The sequence below is a fragment of the Mirounga angustirostris genome, unplaced genomic scaffold (genome assembly GCF_029215605.1).
Source record: "Mirounga angustirostris isolate CCGP_5_RB_7025 unplaced genomic scaffold, mMirAng1.0.hap1 SCAF_3, whole genome shotgun sequence".
Taxonomy (NCBI): domain Eukaryota; kingdom Metazoa; phylum Chordata; class Mammalia; order Carnivora; family Phocidae; genus Mirounga; species Mirounga angustirostris.
This window is the reverse complement of record NW_026991711.1, coordinates 150,613,866-150,628,370: the sequence shown is the minus strand read 5'-3', so window position 1 is coordinate 150,628,370 and position 14,505 is coordinate 150,613,866. Positions and strand designations below refer to the sequence as shown.

The 14,505-nt window shown below is 35.1% G+C and overlaps 1 protein-coding gene across 1 annotated transcript in view; it reads right to left on the bottom strand.

Annotated features, from left to right (window-relative positions):
* Positions 1-6,850, bottom strand: part of COL3A1 (collagen type III alpha 1 chain) — a 39,270-nt gene extending 32,420 nt beyond the window's left edge. The window contains exon 1 of the mRNA XM_045868371.3: positions 6,640-6,850. Within this exon, the coding sequence (XP_045724327.1) occupies positions 6,640-6,718 (79 nt within the window). The 5' untranslated portion in view covers positions 6,719-6,850. The remainder of the gene's footprint in view (positions 1-6,639) is intronic.
* Positions 6,851-14,505: the final 7,655 nt, after the last annotated feature.

Sequence of the window (14,505 nt, the reverse complement as noted above, 5' to 3'; positions counted from 1 at the left end):
GCTAGTCTATGACATAATCCACTCTGAGCTTTTATTTCTTAGCTCTCTGTTTTGAAACTTCAGAAAAAAATAAAACCAAGTAAGATAATCTAATATTTTTAGATATGCTTAACACTTTCCTTTTTATTGTTTTTGTTTCCATTCTTTAAATATTAATTTATGCTGATTTGATAGAATTTTATTGTTGCGACTAGCAAATAGTATAAATTATGTTTGTCTCAATCCATTTTTGGAGTAAAAATAATATGCCCCAAAGCATCCAATCAAATTGTTAATTTGGCCTGAGTGATAGATTTCATTTTTTTTTCTTCTCTTCTTACTGAATCCTTTTCAGGGAAAAGGTGCTCTTTAATCTGAAAATTAAAAATAACAGATGTGAAATGCAAATTATCATAATATTATTTTCCTGTTTCTTTAGGAAGCTGAATATTTTGTAAGTGTGAGTATATAGAGTGTATATAGCTTCCAACTGAAGTATGTTTTGCTTTTAAATGACACTGTTTGGAAAACATACATTTTGGTTAAATACGTTTCTGCTGCTTATATTTATCAGAATATTTTAAAATACACTGGATGAGTTGACTAAAAGAACTTCAAGGAAATATCTGTAGACCTCTATAGGTGGATAACTTCAATTTCAAAATGTTGTTTTACATGGACAAGGTGGATTCTGATTAGTCTTGTCCCCACCAGAAAAACCAAAAACCAAAAAAACTTTATGAATCATATCTAGATGTTTCCTTACTTTATTCTTTCTAGATCTATGATTTTATGCCTCCAGTTAGAAATTTCCTTTAAGGTGATTAACATTTTGTCCTGGGAAAAATAAAAATAATTAGAGAATTAGAATTAAAAGTATCATATATCTCACAATCAGCAATTGCATTATAACATAAACTGATTAGTGACAAATTGTAGCAATACTGAAGAAAATATATTCTACCTGCTTTGTAGCAGTTGGCAAACATCTCATTTTTTTCCGTTGTCATTTTGATCTGATTTGTCTGATCACCAAACTGTACATCTTACTTTCCTTATCCATAGGTCACTAAGTACTTTCACTCCCTACAGCAATTTTATTTTGCACTGGCAGTAAAAGTAATACTAGGCAGAACTGGTAGAGTGTCTCCTATGTTGTAGGCACTCTTCTGAAGGCTCCGTACACCTATTTTACTTAATCTTCCTTATGGGTGAGTGCTGTCATCATCTTCATTTTATAGATGAGGAATCTGAGATACAGAGGTGTTGAAAAATTTTCCCAAGATTACGTGGTAGGAGTAAAGCTACGATTGGAACCTGAGAAAGCTAACTCTAAATTTGACACTTTACTGCCTTGTATTCCTTTCTGCAGTTTCAAGGTCAAGGTAGGGTTAAAAAAGCCAACTTCAAAGCTCTACCCCATTAGGGTTTCTAAGCCCTGCAAGCTCAGAATCAGAGTCTAAAAAGACAGTGGGGTTTTTTGGGTTGTTATTGTCTTAAGGGATAACAGTCGCCTACAGAATATTTTTTCTATCTGGTCTCAAAACAAGAAGATAGCATCTGGAGTTAAGTTCTGTTGTTTATTTTCTCCTGACCTTATGAAAAAGAGACGTATCTCCAAGGCCACCCTAATGACATCCAGACCACCGACAGAATTAGTATGTGTTTGGGAAACTCAGCATACATTTTACTATATCCAGAGAAGCCTGATTCTCATAGCAACTCTGGTGCAGCCGCAACAAACAGATAAGGCTTAGGTATCGAACACACAAAAAAGCATATTTAGGGTGTCTCACTAAGACACCGGTTTTCACCTATCATAGCTATATAGTGTAGTAATGACTTAGTAGTTCTAGTTACTAAATGACTCATGTTAATGATCTTCTAACTTCATTAGAAGCTTCCCTTCTAACTTTGAACATTATGGACATACTTGCAGTTCCAAAGAGTGTTTCTCTGACTTTAATTAACTTGAGAAACACAGTCCCTGTTTGCCTTCTTCCACACCAAATACTATAGAAAGCACAGTTTCAGAAAAGTAAATGACATTTCATTGAACCAGGAATTTCTCAATGCAAGTTTTCAAAACAAATTTAATTTTTAATAGGTTCTGGATCCTTTCTCTTTGATTTTTTTAGATCTTTTGGGCATTCTAAGTTTTGCTTTCTTCTTTGAACTTTTGGTTTTGTTCATTAATTGTACATTTTAAATGGCAGTTCTTGACCTCAGTCATGGAAAATACAAGGGTTTTATTAGTTAATCTGAAAGGAATCCACTTCTGCTGTGTTTTCATTAGGCACAGACAGACATTCTAGTGGTTAATGTAACTCCCCAAACTCCAGTTAACAAATGATTTGTGGAAGAATAGCTATCTCATTTTTTTCTGTTGTCATTTTGATACGAAACAGGCAAAGCTTCCCCCTTTGAAAACTCTAGATTTTTTTACACCACACCTCCCTCCTCCCCTTCTTCTTCTTCTCCTTTTTTTTTTTTTTTTTTTTTTTTGAGTCTGGAAAACAATGGGACTGAGCTTTTTTCCAGGGAAAACCGTTTTACAAGAAACAGTCCACTGAGACATTTCCAAAAAGCTATTGCAGACCTGGAAATTTTACAAATGTTCTTCATGTCCAGCAAAGGCAATCAAATCTTTCATCTTTAAACCTTTAACTTTTAAGCAATCCTCTTTAATGACTTCAAGGCAGTGCTATCATTTGATGGACTGGGCTACAAAATCTTTGGAACTTTGCACCAAAGAGTCATCCACAATGAAAACCATGAGGTTTCAGTAGATGGCACCCTTCTCTGAGTGACCCCTCAAGGTCTGGCAAGTGACTGTAGGTGTGAAATAGGGACTTTTCTTTTAGTTTGTCTCAACTACTCTTGGAAAACTCATAGCCAATGGTCCTTGATTTTTTAAAATAAACCTGTAGCTCAGACATCAACCCAGGAATCTGAATTAGTTAAAAGGCACATGACCACAGTCTTTCCTTCTTTCCCAGAATTGTTCCAGTGGCTTTGTCTTTCCGCTTATGATAGTGAGATGTTTAATTCCAGAATTTAATCAGAATAACTATTTACCTATAGGTTTTTAGATCATATGATGTTGAATACTCTGTGGGTGGTAAAAAATGCAAGGTATCATGAATGAAAAACACAAAATTTTGTATCAATACTTTATTTACTTAAAGTTTATATTTTTACAGAACTGAAGATAATTTCTGGTTAAATCATAACTGAACATTTTGATTCTCTTGTTTAAAGAATAGATTTACCAATTCAAAATTGAGTGTTAAACAGAGAAAAAATCTACCTTTTCTCACCTTGAGAAAACGCATTCGTGGATATATTTTCTAGGACAATAGAAAATTTTTTAGTATTGCCTTTCAGTGAGAAACAATTACAAAAATAAGAAAAGTCAGGTACTCTAGATTTAGTGTATGTTTTGTGTTCTCTAATTACTTAGGATTTAACAGAATTTTGGTCCTAGTCTTAACACTGTCACTTCTGGGTTATATAATCTCAACTAAAGCCCTGAATCCATGTGGGATGCTGACACTGAAATACATGAGCAATTATAAATTCTCTCCTCTTGAAGGGACAATTGTTTCCAGTGATTTTATGCTATATTTTCTTCATTCAGTATGTTTAATTCTGGGGGCAACACAAACCAGAAAACTTGATTGCTACTTGATGGATTTCAAATTGTCTCCTTAAGCATAATGGAAAATAGACTCTCGTGACCTGTAATAGGGAATGGATTCTCTTAAGTCCATTTATTTTGTAATTCTAAAGCAATTAAAGTCTCGCAGTTCATTGTCATGGTGGAATTACCAGGGTAGCAAAATATAAGCAAAAACATTACAATACATTTAATTAAAATAAAGTTTATCTCCTTGCCCTTAATGAAGCAATATCACTAATAATATCGATCTATTTATTTATCCACCTATCTAATAAGCAGTGGCTAGAATACTTGTGTCAAATAAGGACTACATAAAAATACTTGACAAATATTAAACAAATAGTTACATGTTATATGTGGAATAGTCACCTGTGGAATTTTGAAAATGGCCATAACATTCAAGCTCATTTCCAAAGTTTCTGAATATTGTTACCACGTGTTTGTGTGTATGTTTGTTGGGCAGTATTTTATCACTAATATACTTATTTCCTTAGGAAAGTAGTGTTTAATATTTAAAATTCACACATGTAATATTTTTAAATCTCATTCTAAAATATGGAATCCAGCTGTGTAACACTTATGTTGGCATTGGTCGTGTAAATGGTAACCCTGTCAGCCACTAGGTGGCTAGTCTTTGTGCTTAAGATTTGGCATGTTTATAAACTACAGGAAATATAAAACAGACCACATCTCTCCATTGGTGGAATAAAATATGTGAATTAAATAGAACTTTCAGAAATCTGTAGAAGGACCAAATACTTTGTGAGGACATGTTTTAAGCTCCAGAAAACTTGTGTGAGTAGACTAGAAGTGAGTGCTATTTCTCTCTGGGATTCTCAAGAAATATGTAAGAAACCCATACCCCAGAACTATATTGAACTGTTCTTAGTGTGCTATATATTCGGCCACCTTCTGTAACCTCTCCAAAGCCAATCCACCTACAGAATTTCCTTATAAAATTTATAGGGAACACAAGAAGTACTATCTTAAAATACTTAACCTTTTTTCATGACAAATGAAAATAGTAAGCTGAACAAAATCCCTCTCAGCTTCTTTTGCGCTTAAAAGCACACAAATGTATCAGCAAAATTTCAGAACTATTATTTTCTATAGCTAAAGACAAAGAAAAATAGAAAGAACTTCTGTGATATACAAATAATGAAGGTATTAAACACTTTTTTCCCCTCTAAAGTTGGATCAAAAAGAAAAATAGCCATAGTGCTTATAAAAGATTGTAACCACCAGGCAACTACAAACATTTTGTCAATCTTTTGAACTAAACACCAAAGTTTTGTAGTCTTTCCAATAAATGGCAACTCTGTCCCTACCACCACCCCCCCCCCCACTGCCCCGAAAGCAGGAGAACTTAAGAGCTATAAAAATGGTAAATGTCTTTATTGAGGTACGGGTGTGGTGGAGGCATTTGGTACCCTAGCCAAGGACTGGGAGTTGTAGCATGTTCTGGGAGGGACAGAAAGGGAAGGGAGAGGGAAGAGTTCTAGGGAAAGAGAGTGGGAGGAGGCAAGAAGAAAGAAAAGAGATGGAGGTACAGGGAGGACACTTGGGGATGAGGGAGGGAGTGATAGAGGAAGAAGAGGAAGAGAGATGAGGAAACAGGGGCCTGCCTGGGAAAGGGGGTTGATGAGGGAAGGAATGAAAAGGGAAAGGAGGCTCAAAAGAGCCAACAGGGGTGAAGAGATGGGAAGGAGGGGACAGGAAGGGAAAAGAGGAATAAGTGGGAGAGGATATATGGAGAACAAGCAATATGGGTGTTTCTTTTCTTTCGTGGCCATGGGCCGATTGTAACTGAAGCAATGCCATTGGGTGTCCCCCCTGCCTCCCCACTTATATATGACCTTAAAGGACATCAAAGATTTTATATGAATAAACAAAAACTATTTTCAGACACATGTTGCAAAAACTGAATTTAAATGTAAACATTTTGATTCTGTGCAAATAGAAACTGATGTGTAATGATTTCTTCTAACATCTTTAAATTTAACATTTAAATATTTATTTCTATGAAAGTTTGTACTCCAATGTGTCTGGCATTTTCATGACTATGAGAAACATATGAGTTAAAAGAAATGTTTTCACATAACCAGATAATGAAACAAGCGTGGTTTGGGGGAAACTAGAACATGAAAACCATTGTTTACAGTTATTTGAAAACACAACAAATCAACCTTCTAAAGTCAAACAGTACCAGCATCTTTTTTACCTTGTTTGCAGAAAAGTCAAACATTCCTGTTGGAAACACTTTTTAAATATTCTCTTCATTAATGCAAATGCAGTTAAAATGTAGAACATGTGAAAAACACTAGACCCTTAACAATAAACTATTAGAAATATGTATTAATCAACCATGGAAGTATGTGAAACAGAATAAACATAGGGACGATGAAACATTCTTAGCAGTTTGTATCCATTTAAAGTACACGGACGGTATCCGCTTGTTGCCATTCTATAGAAATATATTCCATAATTCTAATAATGTGTATTTCCTTAATTCATGTTGTTTTTAAAATGCATTACCTTATTGAGAAAACAATGCTCAATAGTCTATCCTTACAAAGAATCCAGCATACAAAAGACAGTATAAAATTGTTACAAAAGACCAAAAACTTCCAGACTGCCTAGGAAAGCATTCCAAGATGTTAACAGTCCAGGAGGGGAACTTTTTAAAAGCCATTTAAAAAGTTTCCAGGGCCGCTAACATGAAAACAAGTTAGTACAAGAACATCTTTATCTTAAACAACCAGAAAACTTTCAAATACAAAAATGACAATATTCTTTCTATGCAAATGTGAAAAAACAAAAAAACAAAAAAACACCATCACGCTCAGTTCTACGTTACCCAGTTGGGAGCTTACAGAGGAAATTAACTTTGCGGAGGCTAATTTCCCCTTCATCCCTGTTTGTAAGGAGAAGGAAAGACAAAAACCCCAGAAAGTTTCTTGAAAGCAAGACCTACTCACCTTGCGGTTGTGCCAAAATAACAGTGGGATGAAGCAGAGCAAGAAGTAACCAGGTCCCCTTTTGCACAAAGCTCATCATGTCTAAATATCAGACATGAGACTCTTTGTGCAAAAAGGAGAAAAGAAAAGCAGTTCAATGTAGCACCATCAGATGTCCCCTGCCCTTCAGCACCGGGCCCGTCATAAAACTCAGCCACTGAGATTCCTTTGCTTTGGCCTTAAATAGGAAAAAGTTTGGCTTCCCTCACTTTCCAGCCCCTTTCTGAAATATGAGAGCAGCACCCATCCCCTCAGCAGTAAAAGAAATGATTAATACGTCTTTTTCCCTTATAGAAGACACTATTACCCACAAAGTAAGAAAAAACACATCTGGAGTTTGTGTGCATCTGTTTGTATCTAAGTTTGTAACATATTTTCCTTACATACATGTTTGCATAACTTAAGAATATATGTCAAAATGCTCTGCCTTGCATTTTAATAGAAGAATTAAATGTATATATTTTTCAATTCCTCTGACAACATTAACAACTGCTTGATTTTGAGAAATTGCTTGATGCCCTTTTCTTGGGCATGGCTAATTTGCAAATCTTATCTTCCTAGAAGTTCTTTATATTGGGATTTTGCCAGAATCCACCCTAACTCAATTTAAATAAGGAACTGTAAGAGATTAACTGAAAGAAAAGCCTCTGTTTGTTCCTTCTCATCCACCCACTCTGGGTTCTAGAAGTACAATTTCAGGCAAACGTCAAAACACTAAGCATCTAAGCTATGTTTGAATGGCATCTTAAAAGTTAGAAACTCATCAATAGCTATTCCTATTTCTCAACAAATTTCTTTAGCCAGCCAAAGCGTGGTTTCTTGTGAGATTTCAAATTTGTATGCTGCTTGTGAAAGCCAGGACAGAGTTTTCTAGAGAAGAAATTAGCTTTTTCATGTTTTGGCTTTGTAAGAAACAGGAAGGGAAAGGGTTTATTACATGGAATATCAAATGAGTCCCAGAAGAAGCTCTCATGTTATCTGGATTGGTATAAAGATTAGTATAAATATTTATATAAATTTAGATGTTCATATGTATATTTTCCAAGCCACATTAACATAGCTTTTCAATGTAGTTCTGGATCTAAGGAGTGATTTCTGGGTCATATTTGAAAGAGGGACAAATACCATCTGTAAGTCTTTGATAAATCTTGGCCAGAGAAACATGCTTGTCCACAGATCAAGATATTTCTAGTAAGCACAGTATTTCTTTACACCTTAATCATCAATCCACAATTTCCTCAATCATCCGTGTATTCTACCTGGGCTCTTCAATTCTGGTCAAGTCTAGTCAGCGTCACTTGCATTTATTTCATTTTTTCCACATTAACTCAACTGTGCCCATTTCCATGTGTGCATGTACACAGAAAATTCTCTCCGCCTCACACCGATTCATGGAAGTCACTTCTCTAAGACCCAGTTCAAAACTGTCCTTCTTTAAACTTGCTTTCCTCTCTCTCTTTCTCTCAATTCATGTTACTCAATTTTTACTTAATTCACATGTTATGCATCTATTCCCAGGTATATGTATCTGTTCTGTAGGGATGGATAGTGGTTAGCTTGCTTCCCGGGGCCCAGTTACAAAAAGCACAAAGATGTCCCAATGTAGATGACATCATCTGATGACAGGAAAAGAGAATCAGTTGGACCAATCTCTTGTGAGTCTTCTGATTTTAGATTGGAGAGTCACCACTTGATGAAAAAAAAAAAAGTAACTAGTGAACAGTCATGAAATTAAGCTGTTTTACTGGATCATAGTGGAGATGTTGGGGAAAAAGACTGTTACATACATCTTTCTGCCTTCCAATTATCTTCATCCTATACTTAAAAATCAAAACCAAAAACAAAACAAAACAAAAAAACCTTGCTTTCAAACTAGTCCAGAAATATGATTTGTTTTTCTTCCGGTGTCTTTGACACTTGCCTAAAAAATTCAGGTCTCTCTATTATCTTATTGTCTTAGATGGTCGATAAAAGTTGAAGTTTGTTGAATTTCTTCATTAAAATCATTTTGCAGTGTGAAAAGTTAGATAGATTATTTTTTTAAATAATGCTTTTCATGCTTTATTTCAGGCATTGCACGTACCATTTCTGTTGTGTTTTGTTATTCTTTTCTATACATCCCTGGCTGCCCTGATGTTAAACAGCTCACACCGACATGTCATTTTGCTCTCTGGATTGCATTTGGAGTTTTAACACAAATCTAAACACCTGCACCGGCAAAAGCACTGATTAATCTGGCTCTCCTTTCACAAAGAGAGTGACTGGAAGGATGAGGCAAAACGAGGGTGTGGCAAATTATCAACCAACAATGGCAATCTTTTCCAGTTCAGTGGAAAGCGCAGCTTGGGAGAGATGCATAAGCACAGCTGTGATGGACTCAGTAGGCCAGTGAATGTCAGCAATGCTCTCTACAACAGCAATAAGAAAATCAATTATCTCCATCATGAGAAACACATGGAAGGAGAACTCTTGCTCTCCTTTCTACTGCTTCATGTATGATTCTCTTTTTTAAGCCATGGGCATGCAGTATTTTTTATGGACATTTTCTATATGCTTTCAAATCACTGTAAGCACCTTTAAAATGTATCTGTGATAAGATTCATTTAAAAATATACTGAATCCATAGCAGAATTGCAGCCTCAAATAGGGTAATTTACAACTGTAAAACACAAAGCAGATTTTCTTTGCTAGTCATAGAGGAATGGGTGAGTTCACTTAGTTTACGTGTGTGAAAGCACACTTGAAGAGTTGTGTTCCCTTTAAAAGAATTTGGACAAATACCACTATGTGTGTAGTTGAGCTAGAAATATGGTTAAAAATATGTTGTAGTTAAAGAACTTGGGCATATCTAACCATAGACAGATCCAAGATTGAGGCAATGACATTGGTAGAGGCCATGATAGGCAAATATTTGAGTGATTTACTATGACCAATTCTTCAAAACCCCTTTCTTTAATTTCCTCTTAGTCCGCCAGGTAAAATTGATTGTCTTCTTATTTTTGTTTCCATAGAACTATATTGCTAACCACTTCTCTCTAGCCTAAAAATTTTACTTTCGGACAAGACTCACATTTCCTTGACATTTAGTAAAATGAAGTGTGCCACAGTGTACTCATTTTGGAAACACTAAATATCTTTATTCCCATCGATTCTTTTTTTATCATGTGCTGGTACTACTGAGGTTCTGCATTTCTATCCTTGTATTTTTCAGCTGAAAATTACCCCAAGTTCAAAGAGGTTACATGACTCTCCAAATTACTCATTGGGATGGGAATTAAATAGCACACTTTCCAATTTTTTTTTCAGCTGTTTTCCACTTGGATTAGTCACTGATTGTGGTAAAGATATTTTTATGCAATTTAAGAATTGGGTGAATGCAAATTTGGCACTTAATTTTGTATGTCTTTTAATGGGGAGATTGTGAAATGGTGGAGAGAAGAGAAAGAACAAAGTTTTAGAGTTAATGGTCAATTAAAAAAAATACAATTCTTCTGATTTTTGACTTACCATTAATCTTTACATAATTTCCAGTATTGCTGTAATTTAAATTTTTTTTTTTTTTAGTAAATACTCATTAATTTATACTGAATGATTCAGTCCAAACTCAGGACATGTAGGAGAATTCACGTATGTGTTTGAGTGTGTTTATATGTGTGTTTGTGTGTATGTTTATATATATACATATGTGCATACATGTATATATATACTTTTAAATATTTGTATGCTTTTAAATATATATATATATATATATATATATATATATATACACACACACACACACATACACCTTTAAAGATTGACAAAAATTTGAGCAAGGACAATTTCCTGCAAACTGCCTTAATGTACACGTTTTAACTGTAGAAGTTTCTGAAATAGTCTCAGTATGTCCTTTTGAATGACATCTTTATATACTTATGTTTCAGTGATGATTCATTTGCCATCATAATTATTATTGTAATTAGATTTGAAAATTCATAGAAAACTGAAATTCATCTCATTACCTAACACATTGACTCATCCCAGAACAGTGCGATTACTTTATAAATTTTGCCACAAAGGTGACACAGAGGCTTGGATGCAACATCTTGTAGGAGTTTAGGAGTTCCCTGTTGGGTCTTCAGTTAACTTAATCATTCTTAGGATTGAAGCTCTTCTCTGCAAATCCCACTAGACTCTATATCAAATATAATTTGTCATCTGAGTCATACTTAGGAATTTTCAGCTGCAAGCTTTTCAAACGTGGCCAATTCTGTCTGCAGATAAAAAGAAGGCCTCAATCACCATCTACAGATAGAACAGTAGATAGGCCAAAGCCAAACTCACTGGATTTGCATGTTTCAAATGGAGACTGACTTTAATTCCTACCAATATTTTTATATTCAGATATTCAGTGCGGGGGGAGGCATCCAGATTTAGGGTCTTTTAATCCAAATAATTCTTTAGGACACCAAAATTTAGAGCCATCTGACTCCCTCTCCCAGATTAAATGAAAATGCAGCCTTTCCACATTTAACTTATTGTGACTATTTTATACAACTAACCCGTCTCAAGTTAGTATTATTGTTCATCAAAAAAATATTCTGTCTTAATTGCTTGAAGACTTTATTTTTGTCTGTACATTAAATCAAGTTTTAAAAAGCTCTGCATTTAGGTATTTATTGATCTATGAAACAATACCAACATTGAACTCTTGGTGGGAGCACCTGGTTTAAGCAGCTGACTTCAGCTCAGGTCATGATCTTGGGGTCCTGGAAAGAGCCCTGCATCTGAGCTCCTCAGGCTTTGCACTCAGTGGGGAGTCTGTTTCTCCCTCTCTCTCTGCCTCTGCCCATACCCCACCCCCACTCATGTGCATGCACTCTCTCTCTCTTTCAGATAAATAAATAAAATCTTTAAAAAAAAATTCTTGGTGGAAGGGGGCTATGGCAAATGGGCTCCTTTTGTTTCCAAGGACCCATGTGTCACCCTCTGGCATCTTAGCTTTCATGTGGCAATGTCCATTTTAATAGCTTTGCTTTCTATTTATACTTATTTACGTATTTATTTTATTTCTGCTCATAGGTCATTCTTATTTTTTACCTCACCCTCTTTTTAATATCATGCTCAACAGCAAGCACAGTCCCTCGAATGCAATAGGTATTGGTAAATGTGAAAAAAAAATTACAGGATTAGAATGGAATATTTAAAATATTAGGCATTCTCTTTCTTGCCAACTTGAGGCCGATGGAGGCCTGCTGGGAATGGGGTTTCTAAAATGCAGGTATGTCTGGAAGAGTGTGGTCCAATTTTGCTGGCTTCAGTGGGGTCTCCATAACCAGTGGGAACACACAGCTCCTCTTAAAATTCAAGGGCTTATGCACCTGAATTCTGTTTGGGCAAGAATTGTTCTTAGGCATACAAAGGACACACTGTGACTCCTGGTGGCCAACCAAACAAAACCAAAGTGATCTGGAGAGAAGTGCCAGTGGGAACAGGGGCATGGTTCATGCCAAATTCTGAAGCAATCTTTCTGCTAAGGCCATTGGACACAGAATCTGTATGATGGTGCATCCCTTAAGGATTTAAACTTACTGAAAAGTAAATAAATAAGTGTAGAAAAAATACTAGGCACTTAATAATATAGATATTTCTTCAAATTTACAGGACCCACACCAAGAATTCACTTCTATCCTTCACCATTTTACAGATGTTAGATACATTTCATGTGGTGATTAAGTCCAAACATCTGACTAATGAAAATAACCACTCCAAGTAGAACGTTTCCACATAAAAATTATGCCATCTTGATTATGCAAAGTACTAATCTTTGGATGATGATACTGAATAGACTAATCTTACTTTATTCTTATTCTTTCATGTCCATCCACCCTTTCCATTTTCCATCCCCTCCCTGATAAGAGGCTAAACGCTCTTAGATAATTTCTGATATGCAATTCATCCTGCTTTAGGCACTACCTTCTTAAATCGAATAACTCCCTTTTTCTAATATCTAACCTATATTTATTTGTTTCCATGCCTTTCCTGTGGTGCCTTTCTGTCGGAAATTATCTTTCCTCTACCTAAATATGCATCTCTATATAATCTTTCTCTATTGCATTTTTAAGACTCAACCCACAGATCACCTAATGTAGGAAATCCCTCTGATATTCCCTGTCAAAATAGTTTCCTCCTCCTCTAACTTTCCTTACCTTTCCCATGGCTCTTGGTTTCTTTTGATTTATAGCTTTTTATATCCTGTACTAAACAGAAAGCTACTGTAGGGTAAGATTCAGGTTTATTCATCTTTTTATACCCCATAGTAGTTGTTATAGGGCCTTGCATATAGTACGTGATTAATAAATATCAAGTGGCATGTGATTTAAAATATACAAAATAGATATGAAGTAATCTAATTCCTTTGTATTCTTTAGAATCCATGTAATTTTCAGTAAGTTAATAACTCCCAGTGTTTCTATCACTCTGAAAGAAGAAAGGTCACTCTTTCCAGCAAAGGAAGTCTTTGGATTTATAATGGATTTTTAAAACTTCCAGATGTTATGAATTTATTTCTAGAATAAGAAAAAATAAACAATAGAAATGGTTAGCAAACAAATTAAAAGCAGCCAAACTCTGTATTTATCACAAGTATCACAAGTAAGAGACAGAGAACTAAAAAAAAAAAAAAAAAAAAGAAAAGTAACTTGCACAATGGAAAGAAAGAGGTAATTTACCAAGGATTGTAAGAGAGAATGACAGAAAAGGCAAAAGTTCATTTCACAATGAATTTAAATAATTGAAATAGAAATGCATCACAATTTTAATGTGTTTTATTGGGGGGGTGTTAAAAACAAACCAAAAAAATGGCATATAAATGAGTATCATGAGAACAAAATACGTGAAAAAAGAGTTCTCACACTTTTTTTGTTTGAACTCTTTTCCTTCCCTTGACTCAGTTTCCTTGCAATTGCAATTTTAAAAAGGAAAAAAAGTGTAAAATAATCAAATCAAAATGCTGAAATTTCCCTTCCCTTCACAAACACAAACACTCCACACATAATGTAAGACGACTGTTTAGTGCTTTGCTTTATATTGTTTGCTCTATTGATTTAAATGCCATGGAGCAGTGTGGAAACCAGTCTGGTTAGTTGAGCATGCTGAAGAATATATAGAAGTCAGGTAATGGTATTCTCAAGAGGTCCTTTGTGTGTTGAAATTGGAATCCAGTTTTTGGTTGTGAGGGTCAAGGTTAGCTCCAAAGTGGGCGGCGGCTTTGACCTAGATTCAGCATCAGGGTTGTATCACTTTTGATTGGTGTGAGCTCAAGCAGTCCTAAAACTTCAATTAGGGTGTGACGGGCAATGGGAAGCCAACAGCTAAAGGTTAGGAGCTGGAGGCAGTATGTGATCAAACTGGGTAGGATTGTGTGAAAATTGTGTGATTCTCCCCATCTCCCAAGTTGAAGTGGTGTAAGCAACATACTTTTATGCTGGGGAAAGGAAGTAAAAAGAAAGAAATATGTTTGCTAGTTATGATGACTAGCTAATTAAAAAGAAATCCATAGCTAAAATAAGACTCTTGGATTATTTTTAAATACCAAAGAGTTATTATTTCCTATTCAAAGTATAATCAAGAACGGATGGACTCTTTGAAATCATGTAGATTCAGGAGGGGAAAATGGGAGAGGATGCATCTTGGGAGATTTCACTGAAATTAACACCATGTTGAAAAATGGTAATTTTGTATCTGTTCTTTTTGCTATAGCAAACAACAGAGCAAAATATGGCCAGACAGTCAATTGGGATAGCATGACACACCACTGGAAAAAATGATGTCGAGTGCTAAATTACA